General features: G+C 36.7%; 1 protein-coding gene across 6 annotated transcripts; it reads right to left on the bottom strand.

Annotated features, from left to right (window-relative positions):
* Positions 1-393: 393 nt before the first annotated feature.
* On the bottom strand, positions 394-18,099 carry LOC105420889 (uncharacterized). Of its 6 annotated transcripts, none has more exons than XR_016042585.1 (2): positions 1,209-1,570; positions 394-1,120 (listed from the first exon to the last, which is right to left on the bottom strand). XR_016042585.1 is itself a non-coding variant. In XM_088849532.1 (2 exons), the coding sequence occupies exons 1-2, from the start codon at positions 18,057-18,059 to the stop codon at positions 612-614; spliced, it is 351 nt and encodes a 116-aa protein (XP_088705658.1). In that variant the 5' UTR covers positions 18,060-18,099; the 3' UTR covers positions 394-611. The 6 variants fall into 6 exon arrangements, 1 of the variants encoding a protein (XP_088705658.1); XR_016042587.1 differs by having other exon boundaries at positions 394-894; XR_002281471.2 differs by having other exon boundaries at positions 394-871.
* Between the last annotated feature and the right edge of the window lie 669 nt (positions 18,100-18,768).

The following is an 18,768-nucleotide window of genomic DNA, read 5'->3' as shown; positions in this document are numbered from 1 at the left end:
AGAAAAAATGTAGGTTGATCGACCTTATTTATAATTTCCACCTATAAGTGGAGCATTTTATAGTTTAGGAAATTTTTAAGATCCCTACTTATATCACTCTATCAATATGACATTTGTTAAGATAATTGAAAATCCAATTTTTTTATTATAGCATAAATTAGATACAAATGAACAAAAGGTTTCCAGTTTGAAATGGTACCATTTCTTAAATTGAAGCCATTAGCTAGTTTCTACTTGCTACATTCTCCATCAACTTTGCCCAAAATATGAGACCAAATACAAGTATTTAACCAGACTAAATAATACTTTTATCTACTTATAAAGACTAAAGCAATACTTTCCAACCAGAAAATGAATAGGCCATAACATAAAAAAAAAAAAAGAAAAAAGATAGAAATCAAAGGGAACATCATACTCATATCATCAATGACACAAGGAAGGTACTTATAAACCATTCACAAAAGGGCTACATATAAAATCCACATTGCACAAGGTTGTGCATAGCTAACCTTAAGGAAGGGCAAGCTCAAAGTTCCCTTTATTTACTGCAGATACTGGATAATAAGTACATGACTTGTAACCAAACACACAGGCCACATTAGACTGAAAGTCTAGTTATGGGGCTTGGCCTCAGTGTTCACCTCTGCTTTGGCGAGGGCGTCAAATTCAGTTTGGGAGCAACAATAGCACCCCCTATGGCCACAGCATCTGTGGCGACATCCACCACCATGCCCGCCGCCGTATCCACCACCATGCCCGCCGCCGTATCCACCACCACGCCCGCCATATCCACCACCGTGCCCACCATAGCCAGGGCTGTATCCACTGCCGTAGTGCTCTGTTTGTGCAGCTTCCTTATCTACAACTTCCTCTGCCACAGCGAAACAAGCGCGACTGGTCATTTTTTAGTGAGAAAAAAACGAGAATAAGATTTTTGGAGTTCCAGAAAAATCTTCATCGTGAACAATTAGAGCGTGTTTTTAATAACATAATTTATATTTATCCCTCATTTATTTGCTAATATTTGATTTAGTGATGCAATCCGAGACATCTGATGAACTTGGAACGATACAAAGAATAATATTAAGGCCGCTACGGCATGCACAAATCTTCATGTGGTCTGAAAAAAAATGGCAAAATTTTAAAAGAAATTTAACAATTATTTCTGGAGTTCTTATAGAGCATTCATAGTGAGTCCATGTATTTACCTATACAAATAAGCATTGTGAATCTTTTGTAGGAAACTTCACATCGCCCAGCCTTCTGATAACACGGCGGACAGCTGGAAGGCGTAGTTCTTCCAAACAAAGACTTTCACATTTTGTGGACTTTGAGTGGAGGATGTGAAACCTTCACATTCATCATCTAATGAATTTCCATATCTAACTAAATATGCAATAGTTATTGAAAAACAATACATATACACAACTAAGACCAGCATCAACTTCTTTCTTGTCTGGCTTATTTTCATTGACCTCCTTAGCACAAACTTCAGAAGAGATGAGGAGGGCGGATATCAAGAGTATGCCTAGGATGAAAAGAGTCTTAGAAGCCATTTTCAATGAGCAAGCAGCACTTGATAAAAGAGTAGGATGTGAAGATCACCAAGAGTCACCCCTATTTATAGGAGTGGGAGAGGGTGGAGGGTGTGTTGAGACTTTTGAGAGAGAGAGAGATGACAAGGAGCCCTTCTTATCCATTAAAGATTGTCGACAGGGGTGGCAATAGACCTGGACCCGACGGTATGGGTCCAAAAATTGGATCTGGCGGATCAGGTCCGGGTCCAAATATTGGACCCAAACAATATACGGGTCCGAGTCCAAGTCTATGTGGACCCGACCCGTACCAAATCTGAATAGTACTATGATTCAAATAATATCTAAATATATAATATTTTAATAATATTTAAATAAACATAACTATATATTTTAGTTATAATATTTGACCTAGTATTTAAATATATACTTTTTGTTATTTTTGGGTTCAGGTTCGGCCCGGCCCGGCCCGACTTGACCCGTTGCCACACCTAATTGTGGAATGGGGTGGGACAATGTACATTTAATGCATTACATGTCCAAGTGGTCCAGCCACTACACTGCAAGTTGCTACACTGTGAGAGTCCAAAACCTCCATTTACATGCTAGATATTAACCACAAATGGAAATTATTCCAAGAAGTTGGGTCCCTTCCCAATTAAAATCACACCTAGAACTGCAGAACCACGTTGATTACAAGCACAGGGGGTGGATGGGCAGTAACTTATTGAAGTGAGATTGGATATTTCATGGGAAGGACTACACGAGAGATGAGATGAGATAGAGAGAAAATGAAATTTCCTTCCTGAAAATAGGGTTAGCCAGTCCTTTTTCCAAAATATCTATAATTTTGTATTTTGTATCAAAAATTTATTTTCGGATTTGGATTTTGGGTCGAAAGTTGGGGTCGAGAATCTCAACTATGGTGGCCAAGGGAAATCCTATTTTATTTTTGAAATTTAAAAATAATTTCATATATTAAATATCCCATATTGAAGTTCCACCTTTGAGTGCATGAAGTGTATTTTAATTTTATCTCTTTCTTTGTACATCTGATCAAGCTCAAATTTAGTATTATCTTGCTTTTTATCTTCATATATATACACATATATTTAACAATTAATTTAAAATAAATAAAATTACCTAAATATCTTTGAATATTACAAGGTATTTTGGTTATTTATGATTTTTAAATATTTTATTGGTGTTATGATGATGAGAAACACAAACATATTAAATTTGAGCTTGATCCGATGTATAAAAAAATAGATAAAATTAGAACAAACTTCATGCTTTCAAAAAGTTTAACTTGAGTGGGAATTATGAAATATATTGAAGTATTTAATTTCAGGAAACTAAATATGATTTTTTAGCGAATTCCCCTAAATTGTAAAAATAAAAATAATACCTTTTTAATAAATTTACTATCTATTTGTTTTTTGGTTAAGATTTTTACATTAAAATGGATATAGTTAAGGAACTAGATCCTAAACACATAAAATACATTTCCCTGACAATATCATCTCTTACACGTTCATATGTCAGGTCTGTGTGATCAAATAGTACATTGGATTCCAAGGGCCAGATACATAGTAAGAGGGGTTAGGGCCGGGGCCATAAATTGTGGCCCGAGAGTCGGGCTGAGCCACTGAAGGGCGAACACGATAGGGACCACTTATTAGTTTCCTTTTTTTGTCCAAACGTGGCGGCCATCCCTGACGGGGCCGCAAGACTTAGCAAAAGGCCTCTTTAGTCCAGTGGTCTATGCCGAGCCGGGCCTAAGTTGGCCCATGGGGATAAGGGCCAATCCTGACCCAGCCCATTGCCATCCCTACTTGTAATCAATTTTAAGAAGAATCACAAACAAAAAACTACTTTGAACTCTTGAAACCCTATATGTGATCATCCATCAAATGAATACTCGATAGTCATTCTTGAAGCTAGAATTGATTGGAGAATTTTCTTGTAATGCAAATTAAGATTATTGTTTTTAGGTTGACACGAGTGAGGATGATAAAACTTTTGGGTCAAACTCATTCTTCCGGTATGATATTTTCACCATGGGACTAAATCTATAATTTGGTCCTACAGAACAAAAATTTATGTCTTTCAAAAAAAGTTTATATAAGCTGTTAACTTTATACTACTGAAATAATGTGCATTTCAAAAATCTTTAGGAGAGAGTTTTTAGAGGTTGGAAAACCTTTTAATTTATCATCAGCTCAAGATTTATAGATAGGAAGAACAAAATTTGGCCGATTATATTATTTTAGAATTTTGAATTTCATAACATAGGATAAAAATAGTTTTTCAAGTCATTATAGAGTTTTCGATAGTACAACTGGATCTCCATACCAAATTTAGAGATGCTCCTTATTTACATAGTACAACTGGATCTCCATACCCATATTTAGACTGAATTTTCATTTTTTTAGTTAGTAGAAAAAGTAAAATTAAAACGGTAACTAACGAAACAACTAAAAAAACAAACTTGAAATTTGGTCCGAGGATTCTCGGACCAAAAGATAATTCTGGAAAAAATAAAAATTCATAGGTTGACATATTCTTTGTAATTTTCACCTATAAATATAAATGAAACATTTCGTATGTAAATAATTTTTTTAAGATCCATACATAAATCGCTCTTCTTTTTCCTGGGCAATTATCACAACCAAATTTCCCTACCTTACGAATGTGTTGCTCTAGACTCAAATAGTTTCTCTGCGCATTGAGTTGGCCATTCCATATTAAGATAAAACCCACATTTAATATGGATAATACCCACATGCACTATAGGTAAAAAACAAAGTGTAAAGCATCCATCTTAAATATGGATTCAAGTAGGTGTTCCATTTAAAAACAACAGAAACTAACAGTTCAAATGTTTTCTTACTAGAATTATTAGTTTTAGTTTTTAAATTTTATTTATTTTTTCATATTCACGACCTCAATGTTAGAGATTACATTTACTTAAAAATTAAGCCCAAAAATCTATCTTAAAAATAGATTTATTAATAGCCCCGCATTTCTACATATGCGGGCTTGGCTGCATAGAAACCGGGTCCTATGTCAAAAGCTTTCATGCATGCATCTGTGAAGGGTGGGTTCGTTAAGAGGAACTAGACAATTTGTGCATTAACTGACGTGCATGCATCCATGGTGATATAAGGATACGTTGTTTCATAAAACCTACACCATCGCTGTATTGTTTGGGCACTATCTCAGTGCACGTGTTCCTTTGTGACCAGGAAATTTCAGTAAAAGTCACATAACATGTGGGTGTGGATAACTTGGCAAAGCCAATGTACGTCATTGGTGATGTCAATATCGGATAAAGTGGAAGAGCACAAGGGCCCAACAGCATTCCTGGCATGCACCTTGACATTATTGAAGAGCAATCTAAATGACATTGTTGAGAAATTTTTTTCACTTGATTCATATTGGTAGACATACTGTTGTCTTGATAAATGAGAGAGAGATCCTCTAAGCATCAATTTCTTAGTGTGAGGTTCCACTTAGTTGGAGTTTTATTATTCATTAGACACAAAAAGAAAAGAAGTTGGTAAAATTAGAACCTTCTGGCATAGATAGAGCAAAGACACAAGTACGAAGAAAAGTAGGCACTGATATTTATTAAAACAGAGCCAAAATGTGACAACCACCTATATTTGATATTGTGCCTAGCCTTTGACTTATTGGACACTTACCTATATTTGAAATAGCCCCTACAAGAGAGACTGCTTGTCACATGTTTGCGTTCCAGAGGGTTTAAAGCAATAATGCAGTACGACCTTGTTTCGCACAAGGAAAACTGATTCGGGGATTAAGCTTGTTTTCTATGTGTATATCACTTTGTAGGTTAACAAATACTTAGGGCACATCTAAATCCTTTCTGTTTAGTTTGTTGGGAATTTATAAGATGATTCTATTTTGGGAAATTTATGTACCGGCTTTTAGTCCTATTATAACGGAATGACCTAAAAATAGGTCGTTATTATTTGAAAAGATGAATCCCCTATTTTTTTTTCAAGTTTATCTTCCGTTCGCTCTTTAGCCCAAAACCCCCATAATTTGCCCAACTTTTTTCTCTCTAAATGCCCTTTCCCTCTAGCTCTCACTCTCTCTTGGTGTAATTTTCCTGCCCCTCTCGCTCTCTCTCTCTGTGAATTTCCTGCCCCAATCCTCCCTCTCTCTGTAAATTTCTTTTCCCTCTCGCTCTCTCTCTCTATAAATTTCCTTCCCCCTCTCTCTCTCTGTAAATTTCTTTTTCTTTCCCTCATTTTACCTCTGTAAACCCCTCTCTCTCTCCCCATAAAGAGACATATGTATTTCTCTCTACTAATTTATTTGGTCACTAATCATATGCTGTATATATGGTTTTATGTGGCATTGGATGATTGTTTTATGTGGGATTGGATTCATTTGATAAGGCTACAATGACTTTTGGGTAAATTCTAATTGTTATCTCCAGGCAATGGTCCTGGAATAGGTGCATGTTGAGAACTAGGAAATATTTGTTTGTGTTTGCTTTTGGGCCTATGCATATCTGCATTCATGCAGTTTGATGTATTAAATCCTTTTAGTTAATGGAACATTGTTTAGAAACAGATGAGCTCCGATGAGTTTGTTTGCATTTGTGAAACTATCGGGATGCATTCATGAGTTTTCATTGTATTCAGGGTGAAGTCATGCCTTGCTCTGCAACGCTAAACTTCTTCTAAGACTTATATGTTGAAAACATCCGATTGTTTGGTTCACCAAAAAAAATCAACAACATGCGGTCTGATGGTTTTAACATCGGACCGTTTAGTTCACTTCAAACAAAATCAACAAAAAACGGTTTGACGTTTCAAACATGGAACCGCATGGTTCACCAAAAAAAATCAATACAAAAGAAGTCTGATGTTTCATACATTGGACCACATGGTTCAGAAAAAAAAATCAACAGAATGTGGTCTGATGATTCTAACATCAGACTAGTTAGTTCACTATCACCATAATGTGGTCCGATGTTTCAAACATCGGAACGCATGGTTCACCAAAAAAAAAAAATAGAATGCCGTCCGATGATTCAAACATCGGACCGTTTAGTTTACTAAAACAAAATCAACAAAAGGCGGTATGATGTTGGATAATATAGGGGTTACCAAACGATGTGATATTTACAATATCGGACAGGGGGCAAACTTAAAAAAAAAAAAAAAGTGGGGATCCACCCTTCCAGATAATAACGAGTCTTTTTCGGGCCATTTCATTATAATGGCACTAAAACCTAGTCTGTTCGTAAATTTTCGTTCTATTTTTATTTCTAATTGTGATAAATTCTAAAAATAATATGGGTTGAGCGTATTTATAGATAACCAAAGAATTATTAAAATGGACAATTTAGATTCTGTCTTACAAGATAAATTATTTTTAGGATTTGAAATTGTTTTTTTCCTTTTTTTTCCTTGCGTATTAAATTCGAGATGATCAAATGAAAGTATTCTGGTGTTCGACCAACCTTTCCTGTGTTTTTGAGGTGCCTTTTTTCCTAACTTGACAAGGGCCTAATTCCCATTTGACTTTGTCCCTCGCTCACTCAACATGCACACGTGCATAGTCATGAATGGAAGTTGGCTTGTGTAGGGTCCCCGGGAATCCCTCGCTTATGGAATTTGGAATCCCAAATATTGGGTTCCCACCTAAGAGCATGTACATAGTTGTGTAAATGGAAAATATTTGAATATAAATATAAATCGAGTGCAAGAAATAAAACAAAAACAAAAAGCACACTATAAGGACATGCAATTTGTGTGGTTTGTCATGTAGGATTACGTATATGGCTTTGGCAAAATTACAAGTTTGTGTTGCAACAGATAATACCTTTCTCTAAAAATAAGTACCAACCTCACATATTTTCCCTTATAAGCTTGCTCTCCCCACTGAGCAATACTGTCGATCAACCTCATATTTCCATCGCTATACCGATACCAAAGAGAGCACCTTGAAAGTAATCGAGTGACTTTCTCTCTTTAAGGGTCTGTTTGATAACTAGAAGGTAAATGTTCCCTAAAAATTGGAAGTTCTTTTTTGTCAGGAAGAAATAAGTTACGGTAAGAAGTTTTGAGTTTCAGTGTTCGATAACTTGCTGGAATGACAAAGAAGTTCTATGTTTCTGTATTTAATAACCTGCAGTAATATTAAAGAAGTTCTAAGTACGTGTGTTTGATAATGTGCTCAAAGATTAGGAAGTTCTAGATATGTGTGTAATTAGCTGTAGAAGTTCTAGGCAAGATTTGAAATCTTAAGGTTGAGACCTAGAAGTTACGTATTTTTTAATAATTTTTTAGATTGTTTTTTTGGGATAAAATATCATTTGAAAGTAAAATACATTTCATTGAGAGAGAGAGAGAGAAAGAGAGAGAGAGAGAGGGAGAGAGAGAGAATTTAATTGATGAGTGAGAGAAGTGTCCCAGAGAGAAGCTTTGGATTTTGGATAGGGGACCATGGTTCTTAGAGAGAGAGAGAGAAAGATTTGAACAACAATTGAAGCAAAAGTTTCATGATAAACTTCATTGCATTTCAAAATTCAAGCAGTTTCTAGATAATATCAAGCACAACCTCAATTATGTATAAAATACAATATTTTACAGGTTCACGAGATGTTCTTAAACACTACATTTATGAAAATGAAGAAGACAGGTACAACAATAAGAACATTAGTTACACATAAAAATTACAAAATATATCTTAAGTGGTTCAGGCCAACAATGCCAGATTGTTGTACTATCATCAGTTCATTAATTTTTTGGTCGTGTTCCTATGATGCTTGTGGGTGACTCTACTATGGTGCATTTCGGCGTCTCAAATTTGCCATGTAGTTGACATCTACTATATACTGATTACATCAGTAAAATAATTTACTTTTTTCATCTTGACATCGAACACATTTAGTTTGTATACATCAATATAATAGTCTATTTGGGTTGTCTCTGATGGTTGATGTATATGTAGCACAATCAACATCAGAGTGAAGATATAGACGGGGTTGGAAGCCTCTAGTACTTGTAGATGCTTGTAGACACCCCATTTTGAAATACTGGCAAATTCAATGGTTTTTCTAAACCCTAGAAAGCCTTAGGACATCCCAGTAAACCCCAGACTACAGACCATCATAGTCCATGATCCTTATCATGTGATCCAGAATCCTGCATGACTATTTTTTTAGTAATAAATCAAGTAAAAATAAGAAAATAGTTTTTTTTTACCTGATTTTTTGTAGGCAATATCACAAAAATGAAACTTCTAATTTTGGTAGAATTTGACCTCCCTTTGACCCCCAAAATGGAAATTTGGCTGGCAAATCTGTTTGAAATTAGTATATATCAATTATGGTACGATTTGAGCCTTTATTTAAGCACATTTTGTGACCCATTTAAGGTTTGACTTGGTTAACCTATAGGCTAAGAAACCAGTGAGAGAGCCAGAGAGCACCCTAGATCTAGAGAAGTAACCTTAAGCCCTAGCCCCCTTGAAACCAACTTTTAATCTAGATCAACAAAACTCCAGTTCAACCAAGCCAAGTTTGAAGAAAGAACAATAGAGGACATACATACACAGCCGTGGTTCTAATACGGGCGAGGCCTCGGGTGCCCCAGGCCAATTGATCCTGGCAGGTAATTTCATCATCATCTCTTGTTATCTTAGTTTTCATTTATTTTGTTAGATTTTTATTTTATTATTAATATTATTTAATTTTTCAGGCTTTCTAGATCGATGTTGGCTCTCCCACTGATCTGAGAGTAGATCTATTTGTTTCTTAATAGATCTGGGCTCAGATCAGAATTTGATTGTCCTAATCTCTATCACTTTTAAAAAAATAAGTTTATGGCTCAGAACTTGTTGAATCTCATCTTGATATCATTTGGATTTGCACTATAAAGTTTGGCGCCCGGCATTTTGAGCTAGATCCGTGCACGAAAAAAAAAAAATCCGAAAAAAAAGATTTCGCACCAATTTGAATCATATTCGTTTTTTTTTGCTAAAATCTCTTATCAAAACAATTTTCATCAGAGAATTTTCAGGAAAAACCTTTTTATGGGGAAGTACAAAAAGTTCGGTCTTTGTTTTCATGCGCAAGTCCCTCAGTTTTGTCCTCCTCCTCATTCTCCGATAGCAGTTTTAAAAGCATAGCCGCATTTCTATAGTTAGGGACCTATTCAAACCTAGCCTATCCATAGTTTAGGGGAAAAAATTCGAATGTTTTGTTTGCTTATTGCAATTGATTAGTCTTAGATCTCAGTCTGGATCCACTTTTGGTCCAAGCTGAAACCTTCTGGGTCCAAGTCTAGGCTTGTACCCGGTCTAGCCCATGTCCGAACCAGGGTCATACTCAGGTCAGAACCTAGGCCCCTTTCTGGTCTGAGCCAAGTCTCAGGCCAAATCTCACCTAGACGTGAGTCCAGATCTACACTCGGTCTAAATTTGAAACCTTCTGAGTCCAAGTCCAAGCTTGTGCTCAGCCTAGCCCAAGTCTGAGCTAGGTTTACACCTAGGTTCGAACCTAGTCCCCCTTTTGGTCTGAGCCAAAGGCTTGTGCCAAACCCAACCTTGATCCAGTCGGGGTTAACACATGGTCTGATATCTCCTTTTAGGTCCAAGCCCAGGCTTGTGCTCAGCCTAGCCCAGGTGCAAAGCAGGTTCACGCCCAGGTGCGAACCAGGTTCACGCCCAGATCCAAACTTAGGCCCCCGAACCAAGACTCATACCCATCTAGTCTAGATCTCAATCTAGATCCTAACCTAGATCAATGTATAGAATTGCCTCTAGAACTAAACTAGGTTCGTCTTAGCTCAGGGTTTAAATCGAAACCTATCGAGTCTATCAAGGTCCATCTGGTCTAACCTTAGCCTAGGTCTTAGTTTAGGGTTTGCTGCTGGAATTAGACTAGGCTCACCTTAGCTCAAGGCCCCAACCTAGGCCATCAAATCTAGCAAGGCCCAAGACTAGATCAGGTCCTAGTCCATCGAGTCTAGATCAGGTTCTAAGACTAAGTTCAAATAGGGAGAAGTCGTCATGTCGGTCACCCAAGGCGACTATGATGATTGCTCCACTACCGACTCCAAACCTAACCTTCCCAAACCTAGGGACCAGTATGCTGCAATCCCTTGGGATTATGGCCAAAACCCGGGTCTGTCCATTTTTCAGTGCCCAAGTCTTCAATTAGAGAAAGAGTCTAAAGGATCAGTTTTAGATCTTGAAATATATGTTGCTTGAAAATTCTAGCTCAACCCAAAAAAATTTGAATAGTCAAGAGGTTCGACCTGAGGTCGTCCTTCAAGGGCTCTTAGGCACCCAAAGTAAGAATAGAGTGAGGGAGGAGGTTCATGTAGTGTCAAATGCTCATTCCCTAACTCAAACCAAGAAAATTTTGAGCCACGACAGCCTCAAAACCCAGATAACCAGGAACCATTTAGGTCTAGGGGATCTAACCTAGCCTCAAGCCACCATAGTACAACTCATGATAACTTGAACATTGTACGAAACAAAGGTAACGACCTGAACCGACCACAAGGTGATGTAGGTATCTATGCTGCCCTCCAAAGTTTGGTTGACCAAGGCTAGGCTATTCACGCCCTAGCACATGTGCCGGTCTCAAACCAACTTAGCGCTATAGGACAACTTATAGGACAACCAAGTCAGCCAATTCTTCAATCGATCCTAGTAATCCATTCGGTCCAACATACTGTACAATTCCCGTAGCTGGTGGCGACACCTATGGGACAATGCATCCCTCAGGCCCACGTATACCAAAACACCCTGATGACTGTGGCTCACTAACCTCAGGTCCATATGGGCCAATACATATCCTCAGGCTCATTAACCTCAGATCCATATGGGCCAATACATATCCCAAGACTTGACTCATCAGTCTCCACTTGGGAACCCACCAGTTAGTGGGCCTACCATCATGCCGAATGCCCAATATGAAGGAACCATGAAAGCAATGTAAGACATCCTTGTAAGAATGGGCATTCACGAAGTTTTACCCCCAAGGGCCTGTGTTCATAAGACCCAAGGAGGCATGGAGGACCTTCCCTTCAGATTCGTCATCGTAAAAATTTGAAACAAGTTCAACGGGAAGAGCGATCTAGATACCCACGTTAATGCAAAACTTCTCTCCGTTTGAGCTTTGAAAGATAGGCCAAATCAATTGAAGGCCATACTTTCGCAAACGTTTTCTGGCCAGGCTCTGAATTGGCATCGAAGAATGATGTGTACTCAACCGTACATCACTCCACATGAGACCCTAGGAGGCATGGAGGACCTTCCCTTCGGATTCGTCATCCCAAAAATTCGAAACAAGTTCAACGGGAAGAACGATTCAGATACCCATATTAACGCGTACCTTCTCTCCGCTCGAGCTTTGCGAGATAGGCTAAATCAATTGAAGGCCATATTTTCACAACGTTTTCTAGCTAGGCTCTGAACTGGCATCGAAGAATGATGTGTATTCAACAGCACATCACTCTAGATGAAATGTTCAATCTATTTGTCTCTCATTTTCGTGGATCGACACCAAGGCCTCCCTCTCCTTGGGCGAACTTAGCGCAACAAAATAAAATGCAGGAGAATCCTTTGAAAACTTCATCAATTGATTCCTCAAGGTGGTGATACGGGCCATTGAATGTCCACTCACAAACCCGGTCAAGATCTCCATGGCCTCAGAAAATGCCACTCCTGAATACAGGAAATTCTTCAGCCAAGGTCTTATCCCCTACTTTTTCGACTTCATGACTGAGCGGGTGGCACACTATGAAAGGGCGATAGGAACACCTCTCAGCACTAGACCTGGTAACAAACCAATAACCACTCCTCAAAATAAGATAAATAAAAACAACAAGGGGAATCCTTCCGGTCAGGTTAATGAAATTGTCATTAACAGGCCGGCACGAAGTTTTTCCATTCAACGAAGCAATTAGAATCAAAACCAAAAGGGTTGGCCTAGAGTCAACACTCAAAATAACAACCAAAGGAGAGTGGATAATTTCACTCCTCTCGAAGACCCATTAGAAAAAGTATTGGAATTGCTCCTATCTAAAGATATGGTTTATCTCCCAGCACCATCCGAGTCACCATACCAAGTCACGAACAAGAGAAAGTGGTGCAAATGGCACTTAAATCATGCACACGACAACTACAATTGTTATCATTTGAAATGGGTTATGCAAGGGTTGATCGATAGAGGGGACATCATGTCCTACTGAAAAATTAGCTTGTTGAAGAGCATTATCAAAAGATGGGTATCTTCACAAACCCTCTTCTGAAAAATATGGCCATAATAGCTGGAAAGACAAACTCAAAACAACCCAAAAGGGAATGTTGTCATTCACATGATCGAGAATGGAGACAAAAAAGAAGTCCCTACTCAATTCATATTCCCTTGTGGTCACCACCTTCAAGAACCCCAAGAGGACCAATTAGGTCTTCTAAAAGGGACCCTGCACCTCAAAGCCTCGACAATCTACTTAAGTGGGACCAATATGATGAAGACAATATGTTAGAAATTGATGTGGTCCAGATTAACGAGAAGGGATCATCCTCCAATAGAGGGACCAACACTCCAAAGTACCCCATCACTCTCGCAAAGGCCGACCCTATCGGGCTTCAACCAGGTGAAGTAGACACCTTGACTCGAAGACGCCGAGTATTCAAGCCCATCCGTTTGATGGCTGATACCCTCAAGGAAAGAATAAGGATAACCTATGAGCCCAAGCAACTAGCAATTACCATAAATCAAGAACCCCAAAAGGAGTCACGAGTAAACTCGAGCGCTTACGATATGCTGGCTCATCTTGGCAATATCCCAGCTCATATCTCCATCTTGGAGCTGCTCACCAACTCACCAACACATAGGACCCAGATTGAGAAGGTCCTCGCCAAGACGCACATCCAACCAGAAGAGCTGAGTGGGTTGATCAACTAGTTGACAACACCAACGCCAATTGTGTTCAAATAGAAGTCGGTATATATATATATATATATATATTCTGTACTTGATCCAATAGGATACAAGGTATAAATAAGTTCATTATGACTGGATCTTTTACTAAAGTAATTTCCTCTGACAGGAGGAAACTTTTGTTGCAGTAAATTTCTTGGGGAATGGCCCTATTACGCGGAATGTGAAATTTCTCGAGGCAGTAGAACTCCACCACTATAATTTCACATGAAAAATAATTAGGGCAAGTTTTCTATACTTCTCCTACAATATAGAAGTTATGTCCTCCCCCTTATCCAACCGTCCATGCTGAATGGATGGTTAAGATTGCCCCAATCACAATGTCACATCTCTACACTATTTTATTTTTAATTTTTTTTTTGTAAACTATTTTAATACCAAATTTTGGACATCTATTCTTCTATTAAACTCACACTAGAGAAAAATATAAAAATAATATTTTCAATAAAATAAAATAATCAAAATACCCCTGAAAGATTCAAGGGATATTTTAATCATTATATTTTATCAAAAAATTATTTTTAATATTTTTTATAGGTGCGCCCCAATGAGAAAATGACACGTACCAAATTTCATATTCATAAAATTTTTATTAAAAAAATTAAAAATAAAATACTTTGATACGTCGGATTTAAGATCAAAAGGTGAGCGGCGCTCTTGATCAAAATTGGACACCTGGATTGTCGGGGAAGGATAGAACTTCTATGCTATAAGGGAAGCATAGAAACCTTTCCCAAATAATTAACATAGGATTCATAAGTTTATAAAAATTTTATTAAACTAAAAAGAAAAAGTTTATTTCACTTGAGTCAAATTTCTAGCCGTCGATAGTCCTCCAATTGTGTCGCATAAAAGATCGTAAGGAGCATAAAACAAGAGTTGATGTCTAATAAATTGTTTCCTCGCAAACAACCAGGTTCCACAATTTTTTTGTTCTATTTCATGCGTGGCAGGCGCGTGAAATAGAGGAAAAAAATGTGAAAGCAAATCGGTTGTTTGTGAGGAAATGATTTAATTCTTCTATTTCTCTCCTATAAAGTTCCAAAGCTTCGTAGGGAAACATAGTGATTGCTATTGCAAATTGTCAAAAATGAGAGAAGTGTTCTGTTAGTTCTTGACTTTTGGTTTCCTTGTCTAGTGAGAGAAGGCTAGAGCCTTTGTATACAAGGAGTTATTGTTGTGTATAGAACAGTAAGAAGAGTCGTTGCTATTTGCATTTTACGTAATCATATTTGAATTGTAATGCTGGATCTACAAGGAGGATGATAACGATAATTAGTTTGAATCAATTGAAGAAACAAATAATTTTAGATCAATTCGGTATGGTAGTGTCATAGCTATACAAATATAACATTCATTAGCAAGAACACACTTTGGGATGACTATGATCACCGGCCCAAAAGGTCATAATTACTTATAATTCTATTTACCGTAGTACAATTTTGTGGCTAACAATCAATTACCAATAACTTTGGATGTATTATTTTATAGCTTACTTTTAGTCAATATTATGATATAAGGTCAAATTTCGTCTATGATTTTATACTTGGGAATATTAACTATGGATTGCTATATTAAATGCATATGATTTCTCTTTGTTTTATTTTTTATTTGTGAATTTGAAGCTATGAAACTGGTATTATAATAAAATCCTCGTATACAATCATCTCACTTTATACTCCCATTTCTCTACGCCTTGTGAAGAACATTTCTTTTCCACAACATTTCTTTGGCTGACCCGTATAAAGAAAGTTAGCAAGGTTCGTAGAAATTTTTATTAATGAATAAAGTTCAATAAAGACATTTAATGAATAAAGTCTACTTCTAATACTTTAAAAGACACCCAAAACATATAGTACATAATAAAACAAAATAACTTAAAAGACATCCAAAAACTCTAGTACATAATAAAATAAAATAACTTCGACATCAAAAAAGTCTAGTACATAATAAAATAAAATAATATGATTTTTCAATCAAACTTACAACTTTTTCAATGTGAAGGTCCTTTATATCTGACATTCAAACTAGCTCTTAGGGAGCCATAGATCATCTCTCCCTGCGTATTCTCTTCTCGCCCTGCGTATTCTCTTCTCAATCTCTATCTCTAAGCATATTAAATACATAAAGGAAAAAGTTTATATAAGGTTGCAACCTTAAAATGTAGAACTACAGATGCACCTCAAAAATCTATCGGAAAATGTTGTTTTAATGTTGAAAAACACTCTAATTGACCATCTCGACATGGAGATATATGACTATAACAGATAAAAAGAATTTTGAATCTTAAAAATAGTGCATCTTACAACAATTTATCTAGACCGTCCATTTTCATGATTTCTTCACGTTTATTGATCTACTTGATTTTAACCATTTTTGAAGTTTAAAATTTTACAATTAGATATGAAAATAGATTTTGAGATAATTTTTAAAAAAAATATATATCAAAATTATATGCTATAATAAAATTTGGAGGTGCACCTTAATTGGATTGTTTAAGGTTGCAACCTTATGGAAACCACACCCATACATAAATGTTTATCTCGAACAATTTCCTAGATTCTCTTTCTCAAACCTGAAGACAAAGTGAGACTCCAAACTCATGTCTTTCCTAAAATTCAAATATCTAATTTTAATTTTGATTAATGATTTTAAATCAAAGAATATTTACAATTTAAAGTATGAATTTATAATGCAGAATATTCATAATCAACATTTTTGTTATAAAATAGAGTGAGTTACATACGGACCCTAAATTGTTTTCTAAAATACAAAATGCTTCATTTATAGGTAGAAATTACTAAGAAGGTCGGTCATCATGCCTATGTTTATTTTTTAAAAAATTGCTTTTCGGTCCGGGGATTGAATCCTAGGTCCAAATTTGTTGTTTGTTTTCTTTTTTATTTGTTTTTTTTTTGTTTTGTTAGTAGGGTATCGTTCCAAGCTTTAGGATAGTGCCCAACTAACATAAACACTTCAAAAATATATTAAAAGTCGGTCCGAGGATGTTCTTGGACCCAGAGGAAATTTTGAAAATATAGAAAAAATGTGGGTTGATCGACCTTATTTATAATTTCCACCTATAAATGGAGCATTTTATAGTTTAGGAAATTTTTTAAGATCCCTACGTATATCACTCTATCAATATGACATTTGTTAAGATAATTGAAAATCCAATTATTTTAAAAATCCAATTATTTTATTATAGCATAAATTAGATACAAATGAACAAAAGGTTTGGACTTTGAAATGGTACCATTTCTTAAATTGAAGCCATTAGCTAGTTTCTACTTGCTACATTCTCCATCAACTTCACCCAAAATATGAGACCAAATACAAGTATTTAACCAGAATAAATAATGCTTTTATCTACTTATCAAGACTAAAGCAATACTTTCCAACCAGAAAATGAATAGGCAATAACATAAAAAAAAAACAAGAAAAAAAAAGAAAAGAAAAGGGAACATCATACTCATATCATCAATGACACAAGGAAGTTACTTATAAACCATTAACAAAAGGGCTACATATAAAAACCACATAGCACAAGGTTATGCATAGATATCCTTAAGGAAGGGCAAGCTCAAAGTGGCCTTTATTTACTGCAGATACTGTATAATAAGTACATGACTTGTAATCAAACACACAGGCCACATTAGACTGAAAGTCTAGTTATGGGGGCATGGCCTCAGTGTTCACTTGTGCTTTGGCGAGGGCGTCGAACTCAGTTTGGGAGCAACAATAGCACCCCCTATGGCCACAGCATCGGCGTCTGTGGCGACATCCACCACCATGCCCGCCGCCGTATCCACCACCATGCCCGCCGCCGTATCCACCACCGTGCCCACCGTAGCCAGGGCTGTATCCACTGCCGTAGTGCTCTGTTTGTGCAGCTTCCTTATCTACAACTTCCTCTGCCACAGCGAAACAAGCGCGACTGGTCATTTTTTAGTGAGAAAAAAACGAGAATAAGATTTTTGGAGTTACAGAAAAATCTTCATCGTGAACAATTAGAGCGTGTTTTTAATAACATAATGTATATTTATCCCTCATTTATTTGCTAATATTTGATTTAGTGATGCAATCCGAGACATCTGATGAACTTGGAACGATACAAAGAATAATATTAAGGCCGCTACGGCATGCACAAATCTTCATGTGGTCTGAAAAAAAATGGCAAAATTTTAAAAGAAATTTAACAATTATTTCTGGAGTTCTTATAAAGCATTCATAGTGAGTCCATGTATTTACCTATACAAATAAGCATTGTGAATCTTCTGTAGGAAACTTCACATCGCTGGAGGATGTGAAACCTTCGCATTCATCATCTAATGCATTTCCATATCTAACTAAATATGCAAAAGTTCTTGGAAAACAATACATATACACAACTAAACTACGTGTTTGTAAATGGAATGACACTCCTTACCAGCATCAACCTCCTTAGCACAAACCTCAGAAGAGATGAGGAGGAAGGCAATAGAGAGTATGCCTAGGATGAAAACAGTCTTGGAAGCCATTTTCAATGAGCAAGTAGCACTTGTTAAAGGAGTAGGATGTGAAGATCACCTAGAGTCACCCCTATTTATAGGAGTGGGAGAGGGTGGAGGGTGTGTTGAGACTTTTGAGAGAGAGAGAGAGATTGTCTACAGGGGTGGCAATAGACCTGGACCCGACGGTATGGGTCCAAAAATTGGACCCGGCGGATCAGGTCCGGGTCCAAATATTGGACCCAAACAATATTCTGGTCCGAGTCCAGGTTTTTGTGGACCCAACCCGTACCAAATCCGAATAATGTTATAATTCAAATAATATTTAAATATATAATATTTTAATAATGTTTAAATAAACATAATTATATATTTTAGTTATAATATTTAACGTAGTATTTAAATATATACTTTTTGTTATTTTTGGGTCCAGATTCGGCCCGGCCCAGCCCGACTTGACCCGTTGCCACACCTAATTGTGGAATGGGGTGGGACAATGTACATTTAATGCATTACATTTCCAAGTGGTCCAGTTGGATGGTGGTCTTAATTGAGCCAACCTCATATGGTTGGCCCTTTTATATCCCTGAGAAAAATAGCAGTACCTTAGTCAGGGGTTGGATGGGCAGTAACTTATTGAAGTGAGATTAGATATTTCATGGGAAGGACTACACGAGAGATGAGATGAGATAGAGAGAAAATGAAATTTCCTTCTTGAAAATAGGGTTAGACAGTCCTT

The sequence above is a fragment of the Amborella trichopoda genome, chromosome 10, assembly GCF_054954075.1.
Source record: "Amborella trichopoda isolate Santa Cruz 75 chromosome 10, AtrichopodaSantaCruz75HAP2 v2.0, whole genome shotgun sequence".
NCBI lineage: Eukaryota > Viridiplantae > Streptophyta > Magnoliopsida > Amborellales > Amborellaceae > Amborella > Amborella trichopoda.
The sequence above is the reverse complement of the archived record's forward strand: the minus strand, read 5'-3'. Positions and strand labels throughout refer to the sequence as shown.

Excerpts from the sequence above, each read along its gene's own strand:
- LOC105420889 (XM_088849532.1), bottom strand. The coding sequence starts at position 18,059 with ATGGCTTCCAAGACTGTTTTCATCCTAGGCATACTCTCTATTGCCTTC. Across the intron at positions 872-17,968 it reads TGCTAAGGAGGTTGATGCTG|AGGAAGTTGTAGATAAGGAA; the intron begins GTAAGGAGTGTC and ends TCGCTGTGGCAG.